General features: G+C 40.7%; 2 protein-coding genes across 2 annotated transcripts; both read right to left on the minus strand.

The window, feature by feature from the left end:
* Positions 1-47: 47 nt before the first annotated feature.
* On the minus strand, positions 48-7,053 carry cldnd1b (claudin domain containing 1b). Its single transcript, XM_012829717.3, has 5 exons — positions 6,878-7,053; positions 5,895-6,474; positions 5,311-5,418; positions 4,873-5,010; positions 48-1,829 (listed from the first exon to the last, which is right to left on the minus strand). The coding sequence occupies exons 2-5, from the start codon at positions 6,193-6,195 to the stop codon at positions 1,609-1,611; spliced, it is 768 nt and encodes a 255-aa protein (XP_012685171.1). The 5' UTR covers positions 6,196-6,474; positions 6,878-7,053; the 3' UTR covers positions 48-1,608.
* A 16,912-nt stretch (positions 7,054-23,965) lies between these two features.
* Positions 23,966-26,521, minus strand: LOC116218387. Its single transcript, XM_031559924.1, has 2 exons — positions 26,420-26,521; positions 23,966-25,006 (listed from the first exon to the last, which is right to left on the minus strand). The coding sequence occupies exon 2, from the start codon at positions 24,985-24,987 to the stop codon at positions 24,307-24,309; it is 681 nt and encodes a 226-aa protein (XP_031415784.1). The 5' UTR covers positions 24,988-25,006; positions 26,420-26,521; the 3' UTR covers positions 23,966-24,306.
* Between the last annotated feature and the right edge of the window lie 797 nt (positions 26,522-27,318).

The raw sequence follows: 27,318 nt of genomic DNA on the forward strand, positions 1-27,318 counted from the left end.
AACCCCAAAAGCACATCTATTTGGTAGAGGATTAAGACACAAAATGCTTTGAGAATCACTGCAAGCCTGGTATTTATTACAAACAGCAGTGTTCATTTAAGATCAACAAGTATAAAAACATGTAGAAAAACCCACTATTCAGATATATATGTGAACTCTTTGAACTGAGGTATCTGTGAAACCTATTTTAGTGTATTGTCAGCACTTGGAAGAAATCTGATTTTTCTGTCTACATTTCCAAAGTTCACTCAGGCTTTCAACCACATTTACAACAGTCTGGACCGATGAAAACACTCACATTTACAAAACCAAGTGGAGATCTCACAAAAAGACCCAAAAGACACAGGTTAACTGGAGTGGCACAGCTGGAAATATATAACCTCAATAAATAATGATAACATTATCATAGAGAGTGGTGTGCTGCAAGTCCACTTCTAGACATTCAATTTACAAGTTTGACCACAATGTCTGAAATATTAACCACATGACAAAATCAAGCAAGCAGTGCTTCAAGACCACAGAGATGTTAAACAAAAAAGTTTAAAAAAAAAGACAAAAAAATATAATGGAAACAAATACAGCAGTAAACAAATACATCAAGGCTGAAACGATTCATCTGCATAATCTTTCACTTTTTTTCAAAATGAGAAGGCCAATGTTACTGCATTTTATCCCTGTAAGGGTATGAAAGCACATGTTGGGGAAAAATACACACAAAAGAATACAACGCAAAATAAAAGAAACATACTTGAGAAACAGGAACACACACACACACACACACAAAACACAGGTTTAATATTCCACCAAACAATTATGAATCAACTCAGGTACATAACATGCTACAACTAGAAGTGACTTCAGGTGTGCTTTCATCTGTTCTTGGGCAGTCCTATTCCAGCAGTGTTACAATAATGTAATTGACTGGGAGACTCTGAGGAGCATGCCCCAATAGCACCACTATATTGCAGGTATTCATCCCCAATTTAGGATTAACTGTTCCATCTGTCTTGGTGTTGAAAATGATGGAGCAAAATTTGAAACACCTTAATGGCATCGGTATGCTTTTGCTTGCATGGTTTCCTTGCTGGTGGTATTAAGGGGACACTTTCCACTGGTTGTTCATGGCTAAATCAACTACTGAAGGAATCAAGGGAGCATGATGTTCCCTAGCAACAGTAAAACTTAAAACTGCTTAAAAGGCTTACTGCTGAACAAACCGCATAGATGTGCAGAGCTCTTGGGCTATATTTTAGTCACAAACCCGAGAACCATCAATCACCCTGTAGCTCGTCCAAGTAAACGAACTGTATCCCTGCAAACACAGTCGAGAGAACCTATTTTACCCCTAATTACAGTTCATAAATTAACCATTTCATTGATTAAGTGAAAACAACAGCTGGTCAGAATAAAAGGGATGAAAGACTAATGGCAAGGTTTCAAAAAGTTGAAGAATTCAGGGCTGGCAGAATAACATAGTCTAGGCTTACAGCTGTTAGCATCATCAGTAACCCCAGAGTGACTAGTTGTGGAGAGAAGCTCTTCCAGAAAGACAGCTGACAAACCCAGCCCTACTAAGGGGCGTGGTCAGGGCAGGTTGCTGATTGTCGCCTAGGCAACCCGGTAAGCGGTCATGCGTGTGTAATTCTTTCGGTGGCTGCAGGCAGCCCACAAGAAGAGGGCAGCGGCCATCATCTGGAGAGGCGAGGAGATGAGTGCCAGGTAGAGCGACCAGCCCAGAGAGCGGTCCAGACCCTCGGGCAGCACAGAGACACGGTGCAGCAGGTCCATACCCGCAAGGAAACAGCACACTGTTGCTAGGGAGCACAGGCCTGAGAAAAGAATGAGGACAGTTTTGGCATGAGTACTGGGGTGTGAGTGATGGTGTGTGTGTGTGAGTGATGGCGTGTGTGTGTGAGTGATGGCGTGTGAGGGATGGTGTGTGTGTGTGTGTGTGTGAGTGATGGCGTGTGTGAGTGATGGCGTGTGTGTGTGATGGCGTGTGTGAGTGATGGCGTGTGTGAGTGATGGCATGAGTACTGGGGTGTGTGAGTGATGGCGTGTGTGAGTACTGGTGTGTGTGTGAGTGATGGCGTGTGTGTGAGTGATGGCGTGTGTGAGTGATGGTGTGTGTGTGTGTGTGAGTGATGGTGTGTGTGAGTGATGGCATGTGTGAGTGATGGCATGTGTGAGTACTGGCGTGTGTGAGTACTGGCGTGTGTGAGTACTGGGGTGTGTGAGTACTGGGGTGTGTGAGTGATGGTGTGTGTGAGTGATGGTGTGTGTGTGTGAGTGATGGCGTGTGAGGGATGGTGTGTGTGTGTGTGTGAGTGATGGCGTGTGTGAGTGATGGCGTGTGTGTGTGTGAGTGATGGCGTGTGTGTGTGTGAGTGATGGCGTGTGTGTGTGTGAGTGATGGCGTGTGTGTGTGTGAGTGATGGCGTGTGTGAGTACTGGCGTGTGTGTGAGTGATGGCGTGTGTGAGTGATGGCGTGTGTGAGTGATGGCGTGTGTGTGAGTGATGGCGTGTGTGTGAGTGATGGCGTGTGTGAGTGATGGCGTGTGTGAGTGATGGCGTGTGTGAGTACTGGCGTGTGTGTGAGTGATGGCGTGTGTGAGTGATGGCGTGTGTGAGTGATGGCATGAGTACTGGGGTGTGTGAGTGATGGCGTGTGTGAGTGATGGCGTGTGTGTGTGTGATGGCGTGTGTGAGTGATGGTGTGTGTGAGTGATGGCGTGTGTGAGTACTGGTGTGTGTGTGAGTGATGGCGTGTGATGGCATGTGTGAGTGATGGCATGAGTACTGGCGTGTGTGAGTGATGGCGTGTGTGAGTGATGGCGTGTGTGTGTGTGAGTGATGGCGTGTGTGTGTGTGAGTGATGGCGTGTGTGAGTACTGGCGTGTGTGTGAGTGATGGCGGGTGTGAGTGATGGCGTGTGTGAGTGATGGCGTGTGTGTGTGAGTACTGGCGTGTGTGAGTACTGGCGTGTGTGTGTGTGAGTGATGGCGTGTGTGTGTGTGAGTGATGGCGTGTGTGAGTACTGGCGTGTGTGTGAGTGATGGCGTGTGTGAGTGATGGCGTGTGTGAGTGATGGCGTGTGTGTGAGTGATGGCGTGTGTGAGTGATGGCGTGTGAGGGATGGCGTGTGAGGGATGGCGTGTGAGGGATGGCGTGTGAGTGATGGCATGAGTACTGGGGTGTGTGAGTGATCGCGTGTGAGGGATGGTGTGTGTGTGTGAGGGATGGTGTGTGCGTGAGTGATGGCGTGTGTGAGTACTGGGGTGTGAGTGATGGCGTGTGAGGGATGCCGTGTGTGAGTGATGGCGTGTGTGAGTGATGGTGTGTGTGAGTGATGGTGTGTGTGAGTGATGGCGTGTGTGAGTGATGGCGTGTGTGTGAGTGATGGTGTGTGTGAGTGATGGCGTGTGTGTGAGTGATGGTGTGTGTGAGTGATGGTGTGTGTGAGTGATGGTGTGTGTGTGAGTGATGGGGTGTGAGGGATGGCGTGTGTGAGTGATGGCGTGTGTGAGTGATGGTGTGTGTGAGTGATGGTGTGTGTGAGTGATGGCGTGTGTGTGAGTACTGGCGTGTGTGAGTGATGGTGTGTGTGAGTGATGGTGTGTGTGAGTGATGGCGTGTGTGTGAGTGATGGTGTGTGTGAGTGATGGTGTGTGTGAGTGATGGGGTGTGAGGGATGGCGTGTGTGAGGGATGGCGTGTGTGAGTGATGGCGTGTGTGAGTACTGGCGTGTGTGAGTACTGGGGTGTGTGAGTACTGGGGTGTGTGAGTAATAGCGTGTGTGAGTGATGGCGTGTGTGAGTGATGGCGTGTGAGTGATGGCGTGTGTCAGTGATGGCATGTGTGTGTGAGTGATGGTGTGTGTGAGTGATGGTGTGTGTGAGTGATGGTGTGTGTGAGTGATGGCGTGTGTACTGGGGTGTGTGAGTACTGGGGTGTGTGAGGGATGGTGTGTGTGTGTGTGATGGCGTGTGTGAGGGATGGTGTGTGTGAGTGATGGCGTGTGTGAGTGATGGCGTGTGTGAGTGATGGTGTGTGTGTGAGTGATGGTGTGTGTGTGAGTACTGTGGTGTGTGAGTGATGGCGTGTGTGAGTGATGGCGTGTGTGAGTGATGGCATGAGTACTGGGGTGTGTGAGTGATCGCGTGTGAGGGATGGTGTGTGTGTGTGAGGGATGGTGTGTGTGTGTGAGGGATGGTGTGTGTGTGTGAGGGATGGTGTGTGTGTGAGTGATGGCGTGTGTGAGTACTGGGGTGTGTGAGTACTGGGGTGTGAGTGATGGCGTGTGAGGGATGGCGTGTGTGAGTGATGGCGTGTGTGAGTGATGGCGTGTGTGAGTGATGGCGTGTGTGAGTGATGGCGTGTGTGAGTGATGGCGTGTGTGAGTGATGGCGTGTGTGTGAGTGATGGTGTGTGTGAGTGATGGTGTGTGTGAGTGATGGCGTGTGTGAGTGATGGTGTGTGTGAGTACTGGCGTGTGTGAGTGATGGCGTGTGTGAGTGATGGCGTGCGTATTTCAGGGTTTTTCTCATTTGGTACAAATGGTTTCAGTGTTTGTTCTCCTCAATTCCATTTGCGTTAAGAGACACTAAACCTGTATTGTGTTGGGGTATGATGAATAGACTTGGTACAATTTGAAAATGACTGATTTGGGTACAGATTCTCTGAAACAGTTCCTGTTCCTAAACCAGTGCTGTAAAGACACTTTGGAACATTAAGTGCTGTGTCTTAGAGATATCAGATTTTAAGACTGCTGCATCACAAAAAGTGTCAACATTTAATAACAATTAACAACCCCAGTCTATTTACACATTTATTCTATCAGGGGGTTTGAAAGAAAGCAGCAGTTAACTCACCTGCCAACAGATGGAGCACTCCAACAACTGATGTGGGGGTAAGGCTGCGACAGAGGCAGGCACAGACTCCAATGAGGCCACTTAAGAACACCAGCCCTAAAGACACCAGAGGCAACAGGAACTGGCACCTCCATAGATCTGAAAAGAAAGAAAAGACGACAATGAGCCTTACCTCAGAGCTGGGTTTGTGGGGTTTAGCAAGGTCACCTGTACGACATGATAATCCAGTATGGAGAAGACGATTGGTTTCAATCATCCGATTTCATCCACTTTGGGACTTTTAATTATTTTATTAAAGAGAACCTCAACCACTATGACCATCCCAACAGGCCAGATCAAATACTCATGACCATGATCGCTATTGCCATTTTAAGCAATGACGTACAATGTCTGCATTAGAGTGACAAAACTGGTGTGTGCAAAATTGTTTAGACTCACAAGTACGGATGAGGTCCTCTCCCGAGTTGTGGTTCCCTGGTTCTTTGTACTTGGCCTCAAACTGCTGCGGCAGAGTAAAACTCACGCACTCAGTCACCATTTTGGGTTCTGAGGAAGAAATGGGTCAGACAGCATTCTGAGTGAAGACCACAAGCAGCATCAAATATATTCTGTTAGGTAACCTCATTGGATTAGAAATAATGTTGGCACTTTGTAAGGAGAGTACATCTGAGCAACTTTGCTTGTTGAAATTCCATTTCTGAGACTAGTTCTAAGGACACCATTCTTTGTTGGACGATCTATTTTAGAGTGAGCATCCCTTTAAAGAGATTGTGTACTAAATGAAAATATAGATTTTTCCTTTTTAGATGTTAAGCATTTATGAGGAGAGTGTGTTACACAGGCATGACAGTTTAGGGAGTTGTGTCAACGTGAACATTGGGTGACAGGTGTTAATCTCAAGACAATCATGACCATTGGTACTGAGAAGTCAGTCAAGATGAATTTCAATCTAAAACTATGTCTATGGTCTGTGTTTGTGGGTACCTACTTCTGGCTGGAAAATTCAATTAAAAGACCATTACCTGGTTCCTGATACCAGTGGGAACGGGCAGGGTCAGGCACGAGAACACAGCGCCACCAAAGACCCAATGTTCCATTGAGACGAAAGAGAGGGTCACTGTACGTCTTCTCATCCATCTCCTCTCCGCGGAATTCCTCCCGTAAGGTCCGCAGCTCAGAGGCATTGCTGGCATCGTGCCTGATAGGCAGGCTGTGGTACTGATACCAGTGCTGCGTGCCCACCGCTGCCGACAGGTATACGCAGGCCAGCAGGCTAAGCACCGACCCAATCACAAGAGCCGTGGCATAACGGTTGTCCACCATAATGTCGGGAAGTATGGCCAGGGATGACTAGTGTGTACGCTTACCAGCAAACTTAAGAGATGGTTCTTCAAATACCGTGATAGCTAGAACTGATCTGGGTTGAGAATAAAAGCTTTTACATATGTTAAAAATCACGTTTACTTTAAACTTATCCCAGTCTTGAATTCCGCCTCAGCCAATAACCTCTCATGTCTGCATCTCATCGAGCCACTGTAACCACAGAAAACCCAGCTGTAGGTACCTTCACACCGTTGATACACCGAACACACGCATCAGCACCTGGAACAGAGAGCAGCAAGAACAAACTTCTATTATGAGACGTCGGATACAAGTTCAATGTAATTTGGCGGACCTATCGCTAGCTTGGTAACATTGAAGTCTATGAAAATTATTCCAGCTAATGTTAGCTATGACAGCTAGAGATCGCTAACTCACTTAGCTGGCTATGATATTATTACAAAATGTTACCTATTAGCAATGAACGCAGACACACAAATGTTACAAGAATTATAAAATTTCCTAACATGTTGTATATAACAAGCTAGTTTTCTATCCGAAATGTTTAACAAGCCCCTGCCTAGCTAACTTTGTGGCCGGCATCTGTCGTTAGCCGACATTAGCTGACCATATGTAACGTTAGTTAATTTAAATGAATAGACATCTGTCTTCTGGAACAACGTACGGGAAGGATACCGCGGAATGTAGACCACAAAACGATCGCACACATGCAGTTCCTTAATCGGATAGCTAACGTTACATATTTCCTGGAATTATTAGCTAACTAGCTTGCATTGCTATGCAAGTTTGTATTTTTTCCAGACTGTGTAAATCCTGATCTTCCGTTTCCGTTTCAAATTGTCAACATGGAGGGAAAGTAAAAACCTACGCCCCTAGTGGTTGCTTCAGAGAATTTCTAACAGGGGCTCCCTAGTTGCGTCACTATCGGAGATATAAGAATTCTATGTCTGTGTGCTTTTACATGTCCAGGCTCAGGGGCCCATGGTTCATAATCCGTACATGACAACAGCACATGACTATCAAAAGCTTTGCATTTCACAGTTACAAGAAATTATAAAACAACTAAGTTGCCTGGTAAACTCGAAGTAATGAATGGGAATAAGTGTGATTCGTGTACTGCAGCTGGTCACTTAATTCCACGAAGGCCTGTGTCCACGCCTCCTTTCGATATAATGGAAGAAAATGAATTTCTGGGAGAAAATAAAAAGTGTGCAGATAACAGCATAGGGAAAACTAACTATTCAAATCAGACACTGAAGATAGAAAGATGAAAAGTGCCATGGAAAATAGGCTTTTTTGTCATTGAGACACATGCAAATAGAAATGCTATCACAAACAAAAAAAAGACTGGTTCCACAAATAAAGAATGGAAATAAATAAACCACATTTTTGTACACAGTACACAGCAACCATGTAATTTGTGGATCAGGTGATTTTTGGCACTATGAGGGACCAAGGCAGCCACCCCACGTGTTGGGATGTGGGTTAACCGGAGTAGGTGGTGAAGTTGGTAAAAAAAAAAGGTGCAGGTGATGGTTGTTTTGTTAGAAAAATATGTAATTATTTATTTTACCGGGGAATCTCCCCAACGACCCAAAACATGTACACAAAACAAACATAAATCAAAACTCAAAAAGTAGTTACAAAGTTAACAGTTTACACAGCATTCACTTAACCTCACAGCATGTACGTACTCCTTCTCTGACGTCCTGAAGGAATGAGGCAGCCTTTAAATAATCCAGCCCTTTGGACCAAATTGGTCCAATTAGCCCTAGTTGGACCCAACCATTGAAGTGGGGGAGCCCTCCCCAAATAAGTCCCATTGACAACATAATAAGTGAATTTAACATATACCTTAGCCCACCAAGTTAACCATTGCACCCAAAACCACATATTACAATATTTACAAACCTTACGCACACAACACATATTATTAACATACACACATAACAAACTTAACATCAAACACCCCTCAAGACAATTCCCTTCTCCTTCCCTTTGTGGGACGTCGAGAAAAATTGCTCCTCAGCAGCACGCGCTTCCACGTTCGAGCAGCAGGACGGAAGTGATGTGTGATAAAGTGTCAGTAACCGTGTGAGTTTATTTGTCTTATTTTTATATTACAATGTTGATTCAGTTGTGTCATTTTCTATACATATTAGTTTTCAGGTTTGATTGTAGATAGCTCTACTTCCCCATTAAGTTAAGGTATATCACACATGGCAGACATGTAACGAATTACATTGCTAGCTGTATTGCTATCGCTGTATTGTTAATGCTATAATGTTAGATACTTTGCCCCAGTTTGTACAGCATGTCCATTTTTTATATCTGCATGCACAATTAGATTTCAATTAGCATGAGTGATATAGTTGGTTGCGTGTCCGCCATCAGTAGCTATCTGTGCGATATACCTTGAGGCAATGTGGAAGACTGAGCTGTATATAGCTGATAACAAAACCGTTTTCCCCTCCTGTGTGCTGTCTCGCCCCCTGGTGGTAGCGCTCCTACCGCTGGGCGAAATTAATGGGATTCTCCATATAGAAGTTTATAGAATTAATATTTCTTGGTCCACATTAAAAGGTTAGTGGAATGGCAATGCATACTGCTTGGTTATAAAAGTACATACCGAAGGTCATGGCAGTGCTGCTACTCACAGGAAGAGCTGACAGTGGGTGTCAGGGCTAACATGAAGCACCAGGCATATGCTGAGCAGAGTATGTGACTTGAGTTGCTGTCCGTTTAAGAATCTAAAGGAGCAATTGCAACATTTTACAACAAGGCAAAATAACTTCACTTATGGCTTAGTTCTTCACTAATATGGCTTAGTCCATGCAAACTGCTCTCTGACAGGAACACAACCACTAGGGTTGTAGCTTTCACTTCCCCCTAGTAAGACCTCTTCTTATGTCTATGGGTGTGTCCCATTTATGTCCTCCACATCATATGTGACTGTGTCACAGACATGTGATAATGGAATGATGTTGGAAGAGCTTTTCTGTGGTGTGGTAGTAGCCTATATTGACCTCAAACTCCAAACGAGTGTGTCTATGGTTCTACGGACATAGTCTTAACAACTTTCCTAACACTGGTATAATTAGATTATGTATTACATTATTCACCAGACACAGTTAAGTAAAAAAATTAAAGATGCTTCTCAGACTGTTAAAAATATATTTAATCAACTCTGGGTCAACTCTGAAAGTAGAAAAACATTAAAGACTACAGTGCCCACTCTACCAGAGGATATTACAAATAAAGCTAGAGTTGCAAATCACATGGAGGATGTAACTGAACTGAGTCCGAGCAAGGCTAGAGTAAAATGTAAAAATTATATAATAAAAAAAGCTACATACAAGAAAGTAAATAAAAACATGTAACATTTACAAAGTTAAAGTGTGAAATTCACTGTGGCCATGGTATTAGAACAGCAATAAGTAAAAGTCAGAGTTAAACACCAATATGAGCTGAAGGCAAGAGCATTCTAAAATACATGTAACAAGGTTATTTGAGGCCATGAAAACATTTGTAGATCGACAAAAAAAAGGTTTGGGTGGGCTGTTGAGAAGTCTTATTGCATGCGGATAGAAACTCTTTGCCATTCTGAAGGTGCGTGCTTTTCCCTGACTGGAGTAACGGGAACAGGTGATGGGCAGGGTCTGAAGAGTCAGTGAGGATGTGATGTGAACGCTGCAGGCAACGGGAGGTGGATATGGAATGGATGTCGGCCAGCTCCGCCCCAATGATCCTTCCCGCTGTTTTAATCAGCCAATCACTAATCAATGAAATCAATTAATTTATTCTTGTGTGTTACAAATGCAAATACAAATGATGGCAAGGCAACAGGGAACTGAACAAGGGGTAAAATAACAATAATTTACAACCAATAGAACAACAAAAGAAATAAAAACAACAACAAAGGTAAAACATAACTGAAGGTATAAAACCAGGGGAAAAAACATAAAGGAATCAAAATAGTAAAAGTAAAATCGGTTGTAATTCATTTAAGTTTTTGTTGTTACAAATAAGTAAGTGATGTTTTAAAACAGAGGTTCAGGACCAGGGTTTTAGTTATGAACCCATCCAGATTATGATCGTATAGGGCCATTTAAAGAATGGTACAGCATGGACAACAACTCTCTTCTACTCTCTCCTCTCTATTAAAAGGATAATTCTCTATTGGAGGGTTGGAATCCATCTCAAGAGCAACATAATCATTTATTTGCCTTCTCTCTATTGGAGGGTTGGAATACATCTCAAGAGCAACATAATCATTTCCTTGCCTTCTCTTTTTCTTTGGCTTTGACTTTCCTGTTCCACGGACCTGTTCCAAGAAACTCTTACAGTTAGAGATGTTCTGAATTTCATAAAGAAGGCTCTCACTGATCTGGTAAGTGTGATCATGGCTAAAGTTTCTTTCATTTTCATGTTGTGTCACATAGACTTTATTGATTTCTCCATTTGAATTCAAACCAATAATTAGGCGGTCAGTGTTACTTCCATCTATGTGGCCGGTGAATTTCTCTTTGACATACTTAGGTAGCTGCTGAGCTTCTAGTGGGTGTAGGTTACCCACTTCGTAGTATGGGCTTCTCTGATCGGGTAGAAGTCGACCACCTTGAAAACGTTCAAATCTGTTTTGGAATTTATGGAAGCCAAAGCACCCATCACTTGGATTGTAATTCATGATGATCTGGTTGTTGTTGTCAAAATTGATGAATTTTTTAGCAAACCAGAACAACAGCTGTAGCCCATGTCTGGGGCTGGGCTGACCAAATCCTGAGAGACTGAGGTCATCCATTTCTCCCAGGAGTTGAATTTTTGCCATGACTGCCCTCTGTAGGTAGCTGGAAAGAAATATATGATTTGTGATGGACCTAACAACTTGACATATAATTAAAGCCTTTAACAGTTTTCTTTTTCTAACTTTTTTGTTTCTATAATGGTAGAATTCAAACATTTTACATTTCAAATCCTATTTAATGTATTTTGACTAAATTATTTGAAATGATTGTATTACAATCAAGAGTCTACTATAGCATAAGCACATTGAATCGACGTTGGTTTTATAGGTCGGGGTCCGTCGGGTGACCTAAATTCAACATTGAAACGACAACGTGAGTGGTTAATCTTTTTGGCATTCCACGACGTTGAGTCAACGCTGTTTAGTCAACGTCATCCAAAAGACGTGGAAACAACATTGAGTTCAACACATCTAAAAGGACATCAAAGATGATTGTAGTTGTAGCTGTGCCAATTTTTCAGCGTTGTGTAGTTCACCACATCACCACATCTATGTAGAATATAGGTTTATATACAGGGCATTTCATGGGCATTATGTAGGTAGGTTAGTCTCAAAGTGAGTTAGTAATGTGTCAAGGTGAATATGTGGCAGGCCATCTTTGGGATATTGCTCCTTTAGTCACTGATGACACCAAAACAAATGACTTAAAAAGCTTTAAAACACCCCTTGCAGCAACGTCTGACTTGAAACACACATCAACAACAACAAAAACTCCAAAATGTACACCATTGAGTCCCACTAATGTAACACAGAAAAAGAACCGTTGTCTCTACAAAGTACAAAGACAAATGTACGACTTTATTGTCTTGTTTGGCATTTAGGTCTTTTGTATTAGATTTGTGTTGTTTATGTCGGTAAACACAGAATATGTAACAATCAATCTCATACAAAATCACATGTAAATAACACATCACACAACACGATTATTCTAATTAACAACACCCCACTTAAATGGCACATAATTTAATGCCATTGCTCTTAACCTTGTTAGGAGTTCTTGTGAGGGGACAAATTCTTCTGGTGACAATTAGGAGAAATCTGCACTTGTTTCTACAAAATTATTAGGAGAGAAAAAAAATTGTAGCACAGGGACGTCCTCTGTAAGGATTACTGTTGCATAATCATCAATCAAGGGCTTTAAAGCCAAACTAACCTTGAAAACTACTCTGAGAAAAGACCGCAGACAGCAAACATCCAAGACTTACATTTTCTTCAAATGGCCACCAACACAATCTCAGACATCCTAGATTTGCTACTTGTAATGTATATAAGAGCCACTTTCTGTAAGATTCAGGAACTTTATTATAAGGCTGATATATGACCCCTTTTAATGTCTTTTTTTTTCAAGATAGATATATGACAAATATGTCTGTAATATTAAATAATTTCCCTGTTACACAGATTTTTTCCCTGTTGCGTAAATTTGAAGAAAAAGAAAATTCATCATTATTCTTCAATCATCCCAGTCTACCTTCATTATGCACGTAACTTGGGGTAGCAGTCAGAGGCATTCAAACACACAATCAGGGTCACGTTTCTCCCAAAACCATAGTTTGCAAACACTGATCACTGGACTCTGAAGACAGTTTCAAGCTCTTCTCACTTCATTATCCTGTCAAAAGGTAATTCTTCACCAAGTCTCTGTAGCCTACACATCTGTTTTTAAAGGGAAAAAACAGTATGGCCTCCTATGACCGCCGCCACGCCCCCTTCCCCCGCGCCCGCACCTGCTGCACCCCCTATAGTTACGCCCCTGGCATGTGCATTTGTTAAACAGGTAAAATGTCACAATGGCTACACAGGGTGTGACCAATGTCATCAAGTTGGTGAGTGGCGAAACAAAATGTCTTATCCAGAGACCACTGCTATAGGCTAAGATCTGATGAGGAGTTTGTTGTGATGGCAGATAAGGATCATCATTTAAACCCTTGTCCTCTCATAGGTATTGTGAAGATGGTGTCGCAGTTTGCAATTGTTTACATGTAGCTCTGTGCGGTTCTGGACCGAAATTCGATTCAATTCGAATTGAGAGTTGAACTAGGGTCGATTCACTGTCACCTCTCGCTGCCTTTTCAATACGTCGATTCAACGTCGGACATCGACGTTAAATCGACGTGTCTGTGTTAAGATGGACAACGATGATTCAACGTTGATTCAACGTGTTTTTGCTATCTGGGTAATCTTGACATGTAAGCTCTCAGTATACCATCATTATAACTAGAAACATATATCCTACAAATTGAAAGGAATGGCTCACTTAATACACCAAAACAAACAGCATTCGTACTCATATGCCCATTTAAGACACTCCACAACACTTTCTGACCAATCATTACATTATCTGTTCAATCAGTACTTCCAATGCAAAAATACACAGTACCTTCTGCTGCTTGCGGTGTTAGATGATGAGATTAATCTGAACTAGTTTCTATCGCGCACCTTTCTTTGAAGCTTTCCTTAAGTCTCTATCGCACACCTTTCGTTAATGTTTCCCAGGAAAAGAGAAACCTACCATTGATGAGAAAACGAAACTGAATTGTACATGCTATAACTGGTGATGTAACCGGGAGTGTCAAACATAGATAAGCCTTGGGCAACAACACATTTGTGTACGGTAATATATTACATGTCATTGTATAAAAAATATTTACCTATTTCGAGTATTTTTAAGGGATTCTATACTTGTTTGCTTAAAGTAGCATTATGGCGCTTTGGTCTAAGAGCCACCTACTTTAAAAGCATTCAAAAACGTTGCAAACACCACCAACAGCCCAGTTGGCACTGATAAAAGCTTGCTAGTAACTAGCCTCTTTTGCTGATATTGTTGGTGATATCGTGCTTTGAAGGCATTTCTCACATTTTTGCGGGGTGTTCTGACCCAAACCATAAAACTACACAGCCTGGACAGTGAGTGGGAATACGTTGCCCTCTCCGTTGTGGCAAACCCTCTTTGAGCACCTCTCCGTGGCCTGACGTGCACCTCCCAAATGTTGTAACTACCCGTCTGCGTCAATCAATTAATACCTCGGTTCCCAAACTGGGGTACGCGTCCCCCCAGGGGTTCGCAAAGTGGTTCAGGGGGTACGCGGGGAGAAAATGTCCGTGATAACGGAAAACGGACAGAATTCGCGGAATGTACCCTTTGAAACAGAATTGCAACTTTCAGACGGAAACATCATTTTGTGCATCAAAATCGCCCAAATTCCCCAGTATGCTCCAGTAGCGTCTACCAGACGGTAGCAGTGTGAATAGTCCATAGCCTGGGTGGCTGTGGTCCTTGACAATGTTCCGTGCGCTGTCTTCACCACCTTTTGCAGGGCCCTGCGATCGGCAGCGGAGCAGCTAACATACCAGGCAGTGATGCAGCCTGAGAGGATGCTCTCTGTGGTGCATCTATAAAAGTTTTTCAGAGTTTTAGAAGACATGCCAAACTTCTTGAGTCTCCTCAAGTAGTAAAGCCGCTTCTGTGCAGTTTTGACCGCCGAGTCCGCTTGCATGGAGGTAAGGTCATCCTTGATGTACACACCGAGGAATTTGAAGTTGGAGACTCTCTCCACTGCAGCTCCCTCGATGTGTATGGTGTTGTGACCCCCCCTCTGTAGCTTCCTGAAATCCACAATCATCTCCTTGGTTTTGCAGATGTTTAGAGACAGGTTGTTGTCTTGGCACCATGCTACCAAGCCCCTTACCTCATCTCTATAGGCGGTCTCATCGTTGGCTTCTGGCCATTCAGTGGGATAATTTCTCCAAGGAAAGCAAGGTAATTAGAAGGGGCACTGAGATAGACTGACAATATTGAGTTTGTTAATATCCTGTGGCGAGCTAGCCAGGAAGAATGCACAGTCATGCGCTGTCCCTCCTTTGGCCCAGCAGGTGGCCAACAGCGGCAGACAGCAGGTGCTCTCCCATAGCGGCCTTTTGGCATTTTTCAGTTGTTTGCTAGCAGAGGCACCTTCACGCAATGCAAAGTCAATGGAGAATGATTCATTGTTTTCACCTCCTGTGTGGTTGGGACTTAATTGTGCTCTGTCTCGCCCCCTGGTGGTAGCGCTCCTACTGCTGGGCGAAATGAATGGGATTCTCCATATAGAAGTTTAAAGAATAAATATTTCTTGGTCCACATTGAAAGGTTAGTGGAATGGCAATGCATACTACTTGGTTATAACAGTACATACTGTAGGTCATAGCAGGTGTGGTAGTAGCCTATATTCACTTCAAGCTCCAAACGACTGTCGTTCTAGGGACATAGTCTTAACAACTTTCATAACACTGGTATAATTAGATTATATATTAGATTATTCACCAGACACTGCTGAAGCAGTTCAGTACAAAAAAAACTTAAAGAATCTTCTCACAGGTTTAAAAATATATTTAATCAACTCTGAAAATAGAAAAACATTCAAGACTACAGTGCCCACTCTACCATATTACAAATAAAGCTAGAGTTGCAAATCACATGGAGGATGTAACTGAACTGAGTCAGAGCAAGGCTACAGTAAAATGTAAAAATGATATAATAAAAAAGAAAGTGAATAAAAACATACAAGAAAGTGAATAAAAACATGTAACAGTTACAATGTTAAGGCTACGTTTAAAAAAGACATTCCAGACAATCTGAGTCTGAAATTCACTGTGGCCATGGTATTAGAACAGCAATAAGTAAAAGTCAGAGTTAAACACCAATATGAGCTGAAGGCAAGTAACAAGCAAGAGCGTTCTAAAATACATGTAACAAGCGTTCTAAAATACATGAGCTCATGAAAACGTTTGTAGATAGACAAAGTAAAACAACTCTAAACCTTGTAGCAATAGATGTTTGAGTTTGGATATGTTGTTGTGTCATTTTACCATTATCAAAAAGCAAAGTGATATTCAAGTATATTACATTGTTTGATGATATTTAGGCAGTTGCACTTGCCTGTGATATTTAATGCCATTTTAGGTTACTTTACTCTGTTTATTTACTTATATTTTAGCTATCATACCTGAAATTTCAACTAGTCCTTAGGCTTGAAAAGTAAACACGATCATCCTTATGTCTACTAGATGAAAACATATTCTTGTGCGTTACTAATGCAAAGTATGGCAAGGCAACAGGACTACTGAAGGAAGGAATTGAAAAAATAGATTAAACCAGGGTAAAACATCAATAATTTACAACAAATAGAACAACGAAAGAAATGACAACAACAAAGGTAAAACATAACTGAAGATGTAAAACCAGGGAAAAAAACGTAAAAGAATCATAACCGTAAAATAGTCAAAGTTAAATCGGTTGTACGTTTTTGTTGTAACAAATAAGCATTTGTTTTTTTAAAAGAGAGGGTTCAGGACCAGGGTTTATATGGACTGGGGAAAAAAAGTAGTTTTAACTATGAAGCCACATCCATATTATGATGATATAGATCATATAGGCCCATTTAAAGAATGGTACAGCGTGACCAACAACTCTCTTCTACTCTCTCCTCTCTTGGAGAAGGAGAATTCTCTATTGAAGGGTTGAAATCCATGTCAACAGCAACATAATCATTTATTTGCCTTCTCTCTTTCTTTGGCTTTGACTTTCCTGTTCCAAGGACCTGTCCCAAGAAACTCTCACAGTTAGAGATGTTGTGAATTTCATAAAGAAGGCTCTCACTGATCTGGTAAGTGTGATCATGGCTAAAGTTTCTTTCATTTTCATGTTGTGTCACATAGACTTTATTGATTTTTCCATTTGAATTCAAACCAATAATTAGGCGGTCAGTGTTACTTCCATCTATGTGGCCGGTGAATTTCTGTTTGACATAGTTAGGTAGGTCGTATGCTCCTGATTTGTGTAAGTTACCCACTTCATAGTATGAGCTGCTCTGACAGGGTAAAAGTCGACCCTCTTCTAAACTATCAATTCTGTTTTGGAAGAAATGGAAGCCAAAGCTCCGGTCCTTTGGCTCGTATTTCATGATGATCTGGTTGTTGTTGTCAAAATTGATGTATTCTTTAGCAAACCAGAACAACAGCTGTAGCCCATGTCTGGGGCTGGGCTGACCAAATCTTGAGACACTCAGGTCATCCATTTTTGCCAGGAGTTGAATTTTTGCCATGACTGCCCTCTGTAGGTAGATGAAAATAACAGTAGGTTGTGACAGACCTAACAATTGGACATATACTTTTCTGCTTCTATAATGGTAGAATTCAAACATTTTACATTTCAAATCCTATTTAAGGTATTTTGACTAAATAGTTTTAAATGATTGCATAAAAATCAACAGTCTACTAATATAGCATAAGCACATTGAACTGACATTGAGAATTGATTATATAGGTCCAGGTCCTCATTTTATGAGCACAATGAAAGCTAGTTAGTCTCAATTTGAGTTAGTAATGTGTCAAAGTGAGTTAGTAATGTGTCAAGGTCAATATGTGGGTGGCCATCTTTGGAATATTGCTCCTTTAGTCACTGATGACAGTGACACCAAAACGAATTACTTAAAAAGCTTTAAAACACCCCTTGCAGCAACGTCTGACTTGAAACACACATCAGCAAAAAAAAACTCCAAAATATACACCATTGAGTCCCACTAATGTGACACAGAAGCAGAACACCAGTGCCTCTAAAGTACAAAGACCAATGTACATCCTTATTGTCTTGTTTGGCATTCAGGTCTTAAATTTGTGGTGTTCATGTTGGTAAACACAATTAATCTCAATACAAAATCACATGTAAAGAACACATCACACAACACTACTATTTGAGTTAACACCCCACTTCGAAGGCACATAATGTAATGCCATTGCTCTTAACCTGCTGACAATTAAGATAAATCTACACTTGTGCACAATACAAAATTATTAGGAGACAAAATAAATGGCAGCACAGGGATGTCCCCAGGGATGTTGTTGCATAATCATCAATCATGGGCTTGAAAGCCAAACTAACCTTGAAAACTACTCTGACAGTATACAGCAAACATCCAAGACTTAAAATGTTATCAAATGGCCACCAAAGACCAAAGACAAAAGACATCCCAGATGTACTTGTAATGTATCAGCTACTTCCTGTAAGATTCAGGCACTTTATTATAAGTGCTGATATATGACCCCTTTAATGTCTTTTTTTCCAAGATAGATACAGTATATGACCAATATAAAATCCCTTCCCTGTTACACAGATTTACACAATGTTCCTTGTTGCGTAAATATGAAGAAAAAGAAAATTCAACATTATCCTTCAATCATCCCAGTCTACCTTCATTATACACATACCTTCGGGTAGCAGTTACAGGCATTAAACACACAATCAGGGGTACGTTTCTCAAAAGCACTAACTAACTGCGTTAGCAACTTATATAGTTGGAACCATGCAGTTGCGATGCAAGTGTTTGAACTATCGAGTTTCAACTACATTGGTAACTTACATAGGCCGAACCATCGGTAAGCAACACAGGTGCCTCCGAAACCATAGTTTGACCGAACATTTTCAAACACTGATGTTAAGTTGTTCAAACTCCACTCTGAAGACAGTGGACTCGATCACTGGACTCTGAAGACAGTTTATTATCCTGTCAAAAGGTAATTTGTCCCTTACCACATCACTGTACAGCGTAGCCTACACATCTGATTTGAAAGGGAAAAAACAGTATGGCCTCCTATTGGGCAAAAGGGAGGAGAGTCTTGACTAATACAGTTTGGCAGTTTGATTCAGCAGTTGCAATTGAGGCCAGAAATGTCCTTTCTGATGAGAGTACATCAAATACATCAATGTGAGACAGTCCTGTTGATTGCACTGCACAGTCAACAAAGAGGTTTGCCAAAGTGCAAAGTGACTCTTCAATCCTAATCTGAAATTGCAACACTGCGCTTCAGACTTCTCTGTGCCTCTTGTTGCAGTAAATGCTCTTCTAACCATTCGAACAATGTACCATCCTGACTTTCCAAAAGATGCAAAGTACACAGTCCATAGCGGTGCAACGAGTGGGTGGTGCTAAATATTACCACCAGCGATTAGAGAAGGGGATTGTACAGCATCCATCTACCCGACTCTCTGCAAACACTAAAATTACAGTTTAATATCGGTGGTCTTCCTATGCTCAAGAATTCCAAGCTTCAGTTTGGGTCTATTCTATCTATGATTGATTGTGACTACACAAAGACACTCTTCATGGTTGGTCTTTTGTGTGGCTCTGGAAAACCGAAAAATGTTTTTGAGTATCTGAAAGTCTTTGTGACCTATAGAGGTATATTATATATTATTACTGTATTATATCTTGTAAGGTCATTGTGTCATCCTTTATTTGTGATGTTCCAACACATGCATTTGTTCTCATAGGTATTGCTATTACTTGGGGACATCATTAGAGAACACAATGTATGTTTCCATAGTTATGCGGATGACACGCAACTGTACATCTCTGCTGAGCCAAATGATGCTGCAGCAATAAACTCCATTACTACCTGTCTTTTGGCGATAAATAAGTGGATGAGCAATCATTTCTTAAAGTTAAACGAGGACAAAACTGAGATCTTACTAGTCGGCCCTAAAACAAAAAGAGAAATGTTGTTTAATAATCTGGGGAAATTAACTCCCTTGATTAAATCGGAGGTTACAAGTCTTGGTGTTATTTTAGATTCAGATTTAAGCTTCAAGTCTCACATTAACAAGGTGACGAAAACATCATTTTTCCACCTTAAAAACATAGCTAAAGTCCTGCCATTTATAAATCAAAAAGATGCTGAAAAACTGATTCATGCCTTTATTTCAAGCTGGCTTGATTATTGTAATGCAATCCTTACTGGCCTCCCAAAAAAAACAACTGAGAGACTTCAGCTCATTCAAAACTCTGCAGCTCGGCTATTAACCAGAACCAAGAGGAGAGAGCACATTAGTCTAGTTTTAGCTGCTCTGCACTGGCTTCCAGTAACTTTTAGAATTGACTTTATGGTCCTTCTCCTTATATACAAAGCCCTTAATGGGCTAGGACCAAGTTACATTGCAAACTCCCTAGTCAAATACTTGCCTTCAAGAACACTGCGATCATCGAATGCTGGTTTATTGGAAGTTCCCAGCAACAGCCGTAAGAAAATCGGGGACGCAGCATTTGTCAATTACGCCCCAGTGCTATGGAACATACTGCCTATAGACATCAGGGAAGCCAGCTCGCTTAACATCTTTAAAAGAAAACTAAAAACGTACCTCTTCACATTAGCCTTTAACTAGCTACCACTTCACAATATATATATATAATATATATATATATATATATATATATATATATATATATATATATAAATACTTTTAATTTAGCCTAATTTAAATACTTAGATCTACTTGTGATATTAAGGGGTTAGATTAAATATATCTATGCAGTTTTATTTTCTATCTTATGCTATGCATTTTATGTATTCAATTTTATAATTTTAATAATTATTATTATCATATTATTTAATTTTTTTGCACTATATCTGAGTTTTTATGTTTCTTTGATGTCTATTTTTATGTGCACGTTATGTATTTGCTGTAAAGCACTTTGAGCTGCATTATTTTGCATGAAAGGTGCTATATAAATAAAGTTTTATTATTATTATTATTATTATTATTGTCAAGATGGTGAAGATGTCCCAGTTTGCAATTGACTACATGCAGCTCTGTGCCTGTGGTTCTCAAAGATATTCTTCCACAAGAGCGTTATGATAATTTGTTCTAATTGTCAGCTGGGTTTGTTCTTGCCTCTCTACCCTCATCTCTCTGCATCCATGATTGATTTTGCTCATAAAATGTTGGTGGCTGAAAAAACTCTGCCTTTGGAAAACAGGAAACAAACATATACTTATCATATTCCAGTTAATCCAGTTCATCATGGATATCATGATGTAAGGCGCTATAATACCGGCCAATTTCGAAAGTCTGTTTTTGTATTGCAGCATGTTTATTGAGCTCTGTTTCTGCATTACAGACAACGTAGACATCGGCCCAAGTTCCCCGACTGCAGAGATCCGAGAATTAAAACAAAATTAATAAATATATACATTTTTACTGACAATTGTATTTTATCGTGTTGTCCTGTAGTAGATAAAACGGGTTGTAATCGACCGAAATTCTATTCTATTCGATTTGAAAGTTGAACTGGGGTCGATTCACCGTCACCTCTCGCTGTCTTTTCAATAAATCGATTCAACGTCGGACATCAACGTTAAATCGACGTGTCTGTGTTGAGATGGACAACGATTGATTCGACGTGCTTTTGTTATCTGGGTAATCTTGAAATGAAGCAGCTCTCAGTATACCATAATTAGAACTAGAAACATATATCTCCCGCAAATTGAGAGGAATGGCTCACTTAATCCCCCCCCCCCCAAAAACAGCATTTGTACTTTACTTTTGTTTATATGCCTATTTCAGACAATCCACAACACTTTCTGACCAAACATTACATCATCTTTTCATCCCTAGTTCTTTCAATGCAAAAAATACACATTACCTTCTGTTGCTTGCAGTGTTAGATGAAGGGATTAATCTGAAGTAGTTTCTATCGCGCACCTTTCTTTTAAGCTTTCCTTAAGTTTCTATCGCGCACATTTCTTTGAAGTTTCCAGGAAAAACGAAACATGCCATTGATGAGGAAGCGAAACTAAATTGTACACGCTATAACTGGTTATGTAACTGGGAGTGTCAAACATAGCCTTGGGAACAAAACATTTTTATGTGTTACGTTGCAGCCATTTATCTGTCCTTCACAAGACCATATACCATCACAATTCATTTGAGGATGATACCAAAAGTAGTTTCTCTTAGAACATAGCCTACCTCAAAAAGTGACAAATTGTTGCATAGGTATTTGCTTTAAAGAATGCAAGCAATAATAGAATTACAAATTGATCCAATTCTAACTTGGTTTTTTTGCTCAATCTATGTTTTCAAATGTATCAATAAATTGACATAAGACCAGGATCAAATCATAATTGCATTTGTATCTAATTTCATATTAAATTGAGTGTCTCGACAGTTCTACCACGATACTAAGCAAACGATACTGTCTAAGTCATGCACACGCAAATGCCATTTCTGTAAATGTTGCCAAACCCCCCCTCCCTATTATGGCTCTTCACATATTGTAGTCAGCACAAAACATCTCTTCGTAGCCACGACGGATTTCACAGATTGCATTCAGGTTGGTCCAGGTATTCGAATTTATCAACATTCATTCGAGGCCGCTATCTCCTTCGAGGTAGTCATCCAAATGTCAACGCGCCACAGTTCAAGTCGTTAGCGCCGAAAGTTTTGCCTCAGACCCTCGGATGCCTCAGAATGTTACAGCAGAACTCGGCGTTGACGGCCTGACCCTGGGGGAAGCACAAATTAACTGAACTGTGACGCGCTGGCATTTGGGTGCTCCATCATGACAATGCGCACGCCCACAGCATGTGGAAAACGTGTGAGTTTCCAACATGATTGACGCTCCCGACCACCTATACTCGCTGGGTTTGGCTCCCTGCGACTTCTTCCTCTTCCCCAAGATGAAGCTGAAGCTGAGGGGTCGCTGTTTTCACACAGTGGAGGAGATCGCAAGCTTATTGCAGATGCTGCTGGATATGCTTGAAGAACGGGACCTCCAAGGAGCGTCCCAAGAGTGGCTGGACCACTGCGAGCGGTTTATCGCTGCATAATGTGACTATCTCCAATGAGATGGTGTGGGATAGCGCATATCGTTATTTTATGTACACATACCAGTAGCATGGTGTTAAACACATGAATAGCCTACCTTTATGTCCACTCTCTCCCGTTGATCCAGTAGTCAGCTAAAAGGCTTTCACCTGCTTGGTTCTGCAGGGTTTCTGGATGCATCAACTGGACTAAATATTCTACAGTTTGTTCCAAGAATAACTCCAAGTAAAAAAAAAAAAAGCCATACAATAAATTACAAGTCAATATCAGTGCAATGGTCAGAAAGTTTCAGTTTGTTTATAGGCTATATCTAGCTACTCTTTGGGGAGTGGGAAATGTATTATGTATTACATTATTCACTAGCCACTGCTGAAACAGTTATATTAAAAATATGTTTATTCAACTCTGAAAGTAGGAAAACATTCAACACCACAGTCACAGTAAATAAAGAGCTGCAAAAAGCATGGAGGATGTAACTGAACTGAGTCAGAGCAAGGCTACAGTAAAATGTAAAAATTATATAATAAAAAAGATACAAGAAAGTGAATAAGTAAGGGATAATGTATTGTCCAGAGGTCATTATCCAAAAATAAATCCCGACGGGGCGAACAACACCCCGACGCGCAGCGGTATACTTACCAAAAACTATAGAAGACATTCCTCCAAAATACCTCTTTTTAATGATTTAGTTGCCGTTTCGTGATTTCCGCTAAGAAATAAATAGTTCTTCAAGCAAATAGAACTTTTAAGTTTCAGGTGTTGCGTAGCAACCCATTACTTGCTGACTTCAAATTACAATGAGTCTGTTACGTTAAATGACCGGACTACTTGCGGAATGATATGAAAGATGTGAATTAGAAGCAAAAAAACCCGTTGCCAATGACAGCGGTCAATATCTTTTCGCAGCGGTGAATATCAGGAAATATTCACCGGCGAACGTTGGGATGGCCCTTTCAAATCAATGGAACTTTTTGGAACATTCTGAAGAGCCGTATAATAAAAACATGCAACATTTACAAAGTTAAAGTGTGAAATTCACTGCTGCCATGGTATTAGAACAGCAATAAGTAAAAGTCAGAGTTAAACACCAATATGAGCTGAAGGCAAGTAACAAGCAAGAGCAAAAACTTTGTAGCAATAGATATTGTTTTGTTATGTTGTTATGTTATTTTAAAATTATCAAAAAGCAAAGAGATATTCAAATATATTACATTGTATGATGTTATTTATGCAGTTGCACTGGCCTGTGATATTTAATGGCATTTTAGGTTACTTTACTCTGTTTAATTACTGAGAGAGCACAGATGAATATTTCTGTTATTTATTTGCCTTTTAGCTATTTTACCTTAGGCTGGAAAAGTAAACATGATCATGCTTATAAAACATGCACACTAGATGAAACAAATACAAAGTATGGCAAGGCAACAGGGAACTGAAAAAAAAGGTTCAATCGGGTTAAAATAACAATATTAACAACAAAAGAAATACAAAAATAAATAATAATAACAAAAGTACATTTGGTTGTAAGTCATTTAAGTTTTTGTTGTCACAAATAAGCATGTCATGTTTTAAAACAGAGGGTTCAGGACCAGGGTTATAATTATGAAGCCACATCCAGATTATGATTTTATAGATCATATAGGCCCATTTAAAGAATGGTACAGCATGGGCAACAGCTCTTTTTCTCTATAGGGATAGAATACTCTGATGTATCATCACCAACATAATAATTCTCTATTGGAGGGTTGGAATCCATGTCAACAGCAACATAATCATTTATTTGCCTTCTCTTTTTCTTTGGCTTTGACTTTCCTGTTCCAAGGACCTGTTCCAAGAAACTCTTACAGTTAGAGGTGTTCTGAATTTCATGAAGAAGGTCCTCACTGATCTGGTACGTGTGACCATGACTAAAGTTTCTTCCATTTTCATGTTGTGTCACATAGACTTTATTGATTTCTCCATTTGAATTCAAACCAATAATTAGGCGGTCAGTGTTACTTCCATCTATGTGGCCGGTGAATTTCTCTTTGACATACTTAGGTAGCTGCTGAGCTTCTAGTGGGTGTAGGTTACCCACTTCGTAGTATGGGCTTCTCTGATTGGGTAGAAGTCGACCACCTTGAAAACGTTCAAATCTGTTTTGGAATTTATGGAAGCCAAAGCGCCCATCACTTGGATTGTATTTCATGATGATCTGGTTGTTGTTGTCAAAATGGATGAATTTTTTAGCAAACCAGAACAACAGCTGTAGCCCATGTCTGGGGCTGGGCTGACCAAATCCTGAGAGACTGAGGTCATCCATTTCTCCCAGAAGTTGAATTTTTGCCATGACTGCCCTCTGTAGGTAGCTGGAAAGAAATATATGATTTGTGATGGACCTCACAACTGGACATATAATTCAAGCCTTTAACAGTTTTCTTTTTCTAACTTTTCTGTTTCTATAATGGTGGAATTCAAAAATGTTACATTTCAAATCCTATTTAATGTATTTTGACTAAATTATTTGAAATGATTGCATTACAATGAAGAGTCTACCCATATAGCAAAAGCACATTGAATCGACGTCGAGAATTGGTTTTATAGGTCGGGGTCCATCAGGTGACCTAAATTTAACGTTGAAACGACAACATGAGTGGTTGTTCTTTTTGGCATTCCATGACGTTTAGTTTTATTGGCACAATGTAGGTAGTTAGTCTCAATGTGGGTTAGTTATTTGTCAAGGTGAATATGTGGCAGGCCATCTTTGGATCTTTTAGTCACTGATGACACCAAAACGAATGACTTAAAAAGCTTTAAAACACCCCTTGCAGCAACGTCTGACTTGAAACACACATACAAAAACTGTACACCATAAAATCGCACTAATGTAACACAGAAACAGAACACTGTTGTCACTTCAAAGTACAAAGACAATTGTACAACTTTATTGTCTTGTTTGGCATTTAGGTCTTTTGTGTTAGATTTCTGTGGTTCATGTCGGTAAACACAGAATGTGTAACAAATTAATCTCATACAAAATCACATGCAACACAACATTTTGGTATGATAATATATTGCATGTCATTGTATCAAAATATTTACCAATTTCAAGTATTTTTAAGGGTTTCTATACTTGTTTGCCTAAAGTAGCATTATGGCGTTTTGGTCTAAAACTAGAGAACCATTCAAAAATGTTGCAAACACCACCAACAGCCAAGTTGGCACTGATAAAAGCCTGTTAGTAATTGATATGCCTTCAGAGAGTCACCCAAATGTCAACGCGCCACAGTGTGCAAGTCGTTAGCGCCGAATGTATTCCCATATCATTAATACATTGAGTCAGGGAATGTATGGGATCTAAGTCATCAGGAGATATGTTTATGTACAGTTGTGATTCATCTGCATAATTATGGTAATTTATTTTGTATTGCATTATGGTATAGTTTTCTTTTTTAGTTAACATGGTTAGCAAGTGGCAAGGTCGTTGTGTCTTGTTTTGGCATGGCTGCTGGATGTTGCAACTGTTCCCTGAACTCACCAGACATTTTAAAACACCACGAAACACAATGCTTACAATACATATAAAATAAATAGTCTAGTAGTAAAGTGCTATTAACTAAAGGTTTTAAAGTTTTGCTTTTCTGTAGCAATACAGTCTATAGACGTAAATGCACAGATGCCAAGAAAATATCCATTCACTCTCCACAGATAAAACAAAGTAAGATGAAATAAACAAAATATACAGCTTATTAACTTTAAGAGGCAGGAACATGGTACTGTACCTTGGTAATGGAGCACTGGTGCCGAAGGCTGATGTTGCAGAGTGTTCAATGCTTCCTGCTTCTTCCTGTTTCCCTCTGTAATCTCTACAGCACAGCCCTCTGGTTTCTTAGAAAATGAAACTTAAAATTGCTTGGAAATATTTCAAGCTAGCCTAGATGATGGGTACATATCGAAACACTGTTAATTACTTAGTTAAGAATGTATTACTCAAGTGCCTTGTATTGATAATTACCTTGTATGAATAATGTGCTTATGTAAGCAGGAACATGGCTTTTCTGTGTTTCTGTGTGTGTGTGTGTAACCTAGATTATTAGGTGTTGACGCCACTGTGTAAAAGCTATATGTGTAAGAAAAGGAACCTTTTGTCCATGTTTGGGTCAGAGGTGATAAGAAGGGTCGACCTGTGCTTGTTTGACCTTGTGTAAAACTGACATCCTTGCTTGACAGAAAGCATAGTAAGATGACCTTGGACGTCGAAGACCCAACAGGTGGTTATCCCTGCTGACAAAGTGTTTTGGCGTCACAGAACGCTAACTTCTTTCTATATAAACCTTGTGTGATATGTTTTATTTTGCTTCTCTCGTCTGCTGCAGTCTGGGAGTAAGCCGGATTCATTTTTCACACGTATCCACTTTGCATACGCGTACACACGTAGCAGGGTCAAGAGAAATTTGCGTGCACATGAACCCAGCGGATCGGATTGATTCCGCTGTAGTACATCCCCCACGCCTGTTGGTGGCGCTTTAACAATTTCAGATATCCTCTGTTCAACGGTGTGCCGTGACAGCTGCAAATCTGACACAGACTGCTTTCATCCGTCATTGTCAGGGTTGAGGATAGCAACGACATCACGTAGGCTACACAAGACTTCACAACATCTCCCTCCCTATATTACTTT

This window comes from Clupea harengus, chromosome 22, assembly GCF_900700415.2.
Source record: "Clupea harengus chromosome 22, Ch_v2.0.2, whole genome shotgun sequence".
Taxonomy (NCBI): Eukaryota; Metazoa; Chordata; class Actinopteri; order Clupeiformes; family Clupeidae; genus Clupea; species Clupea harengus.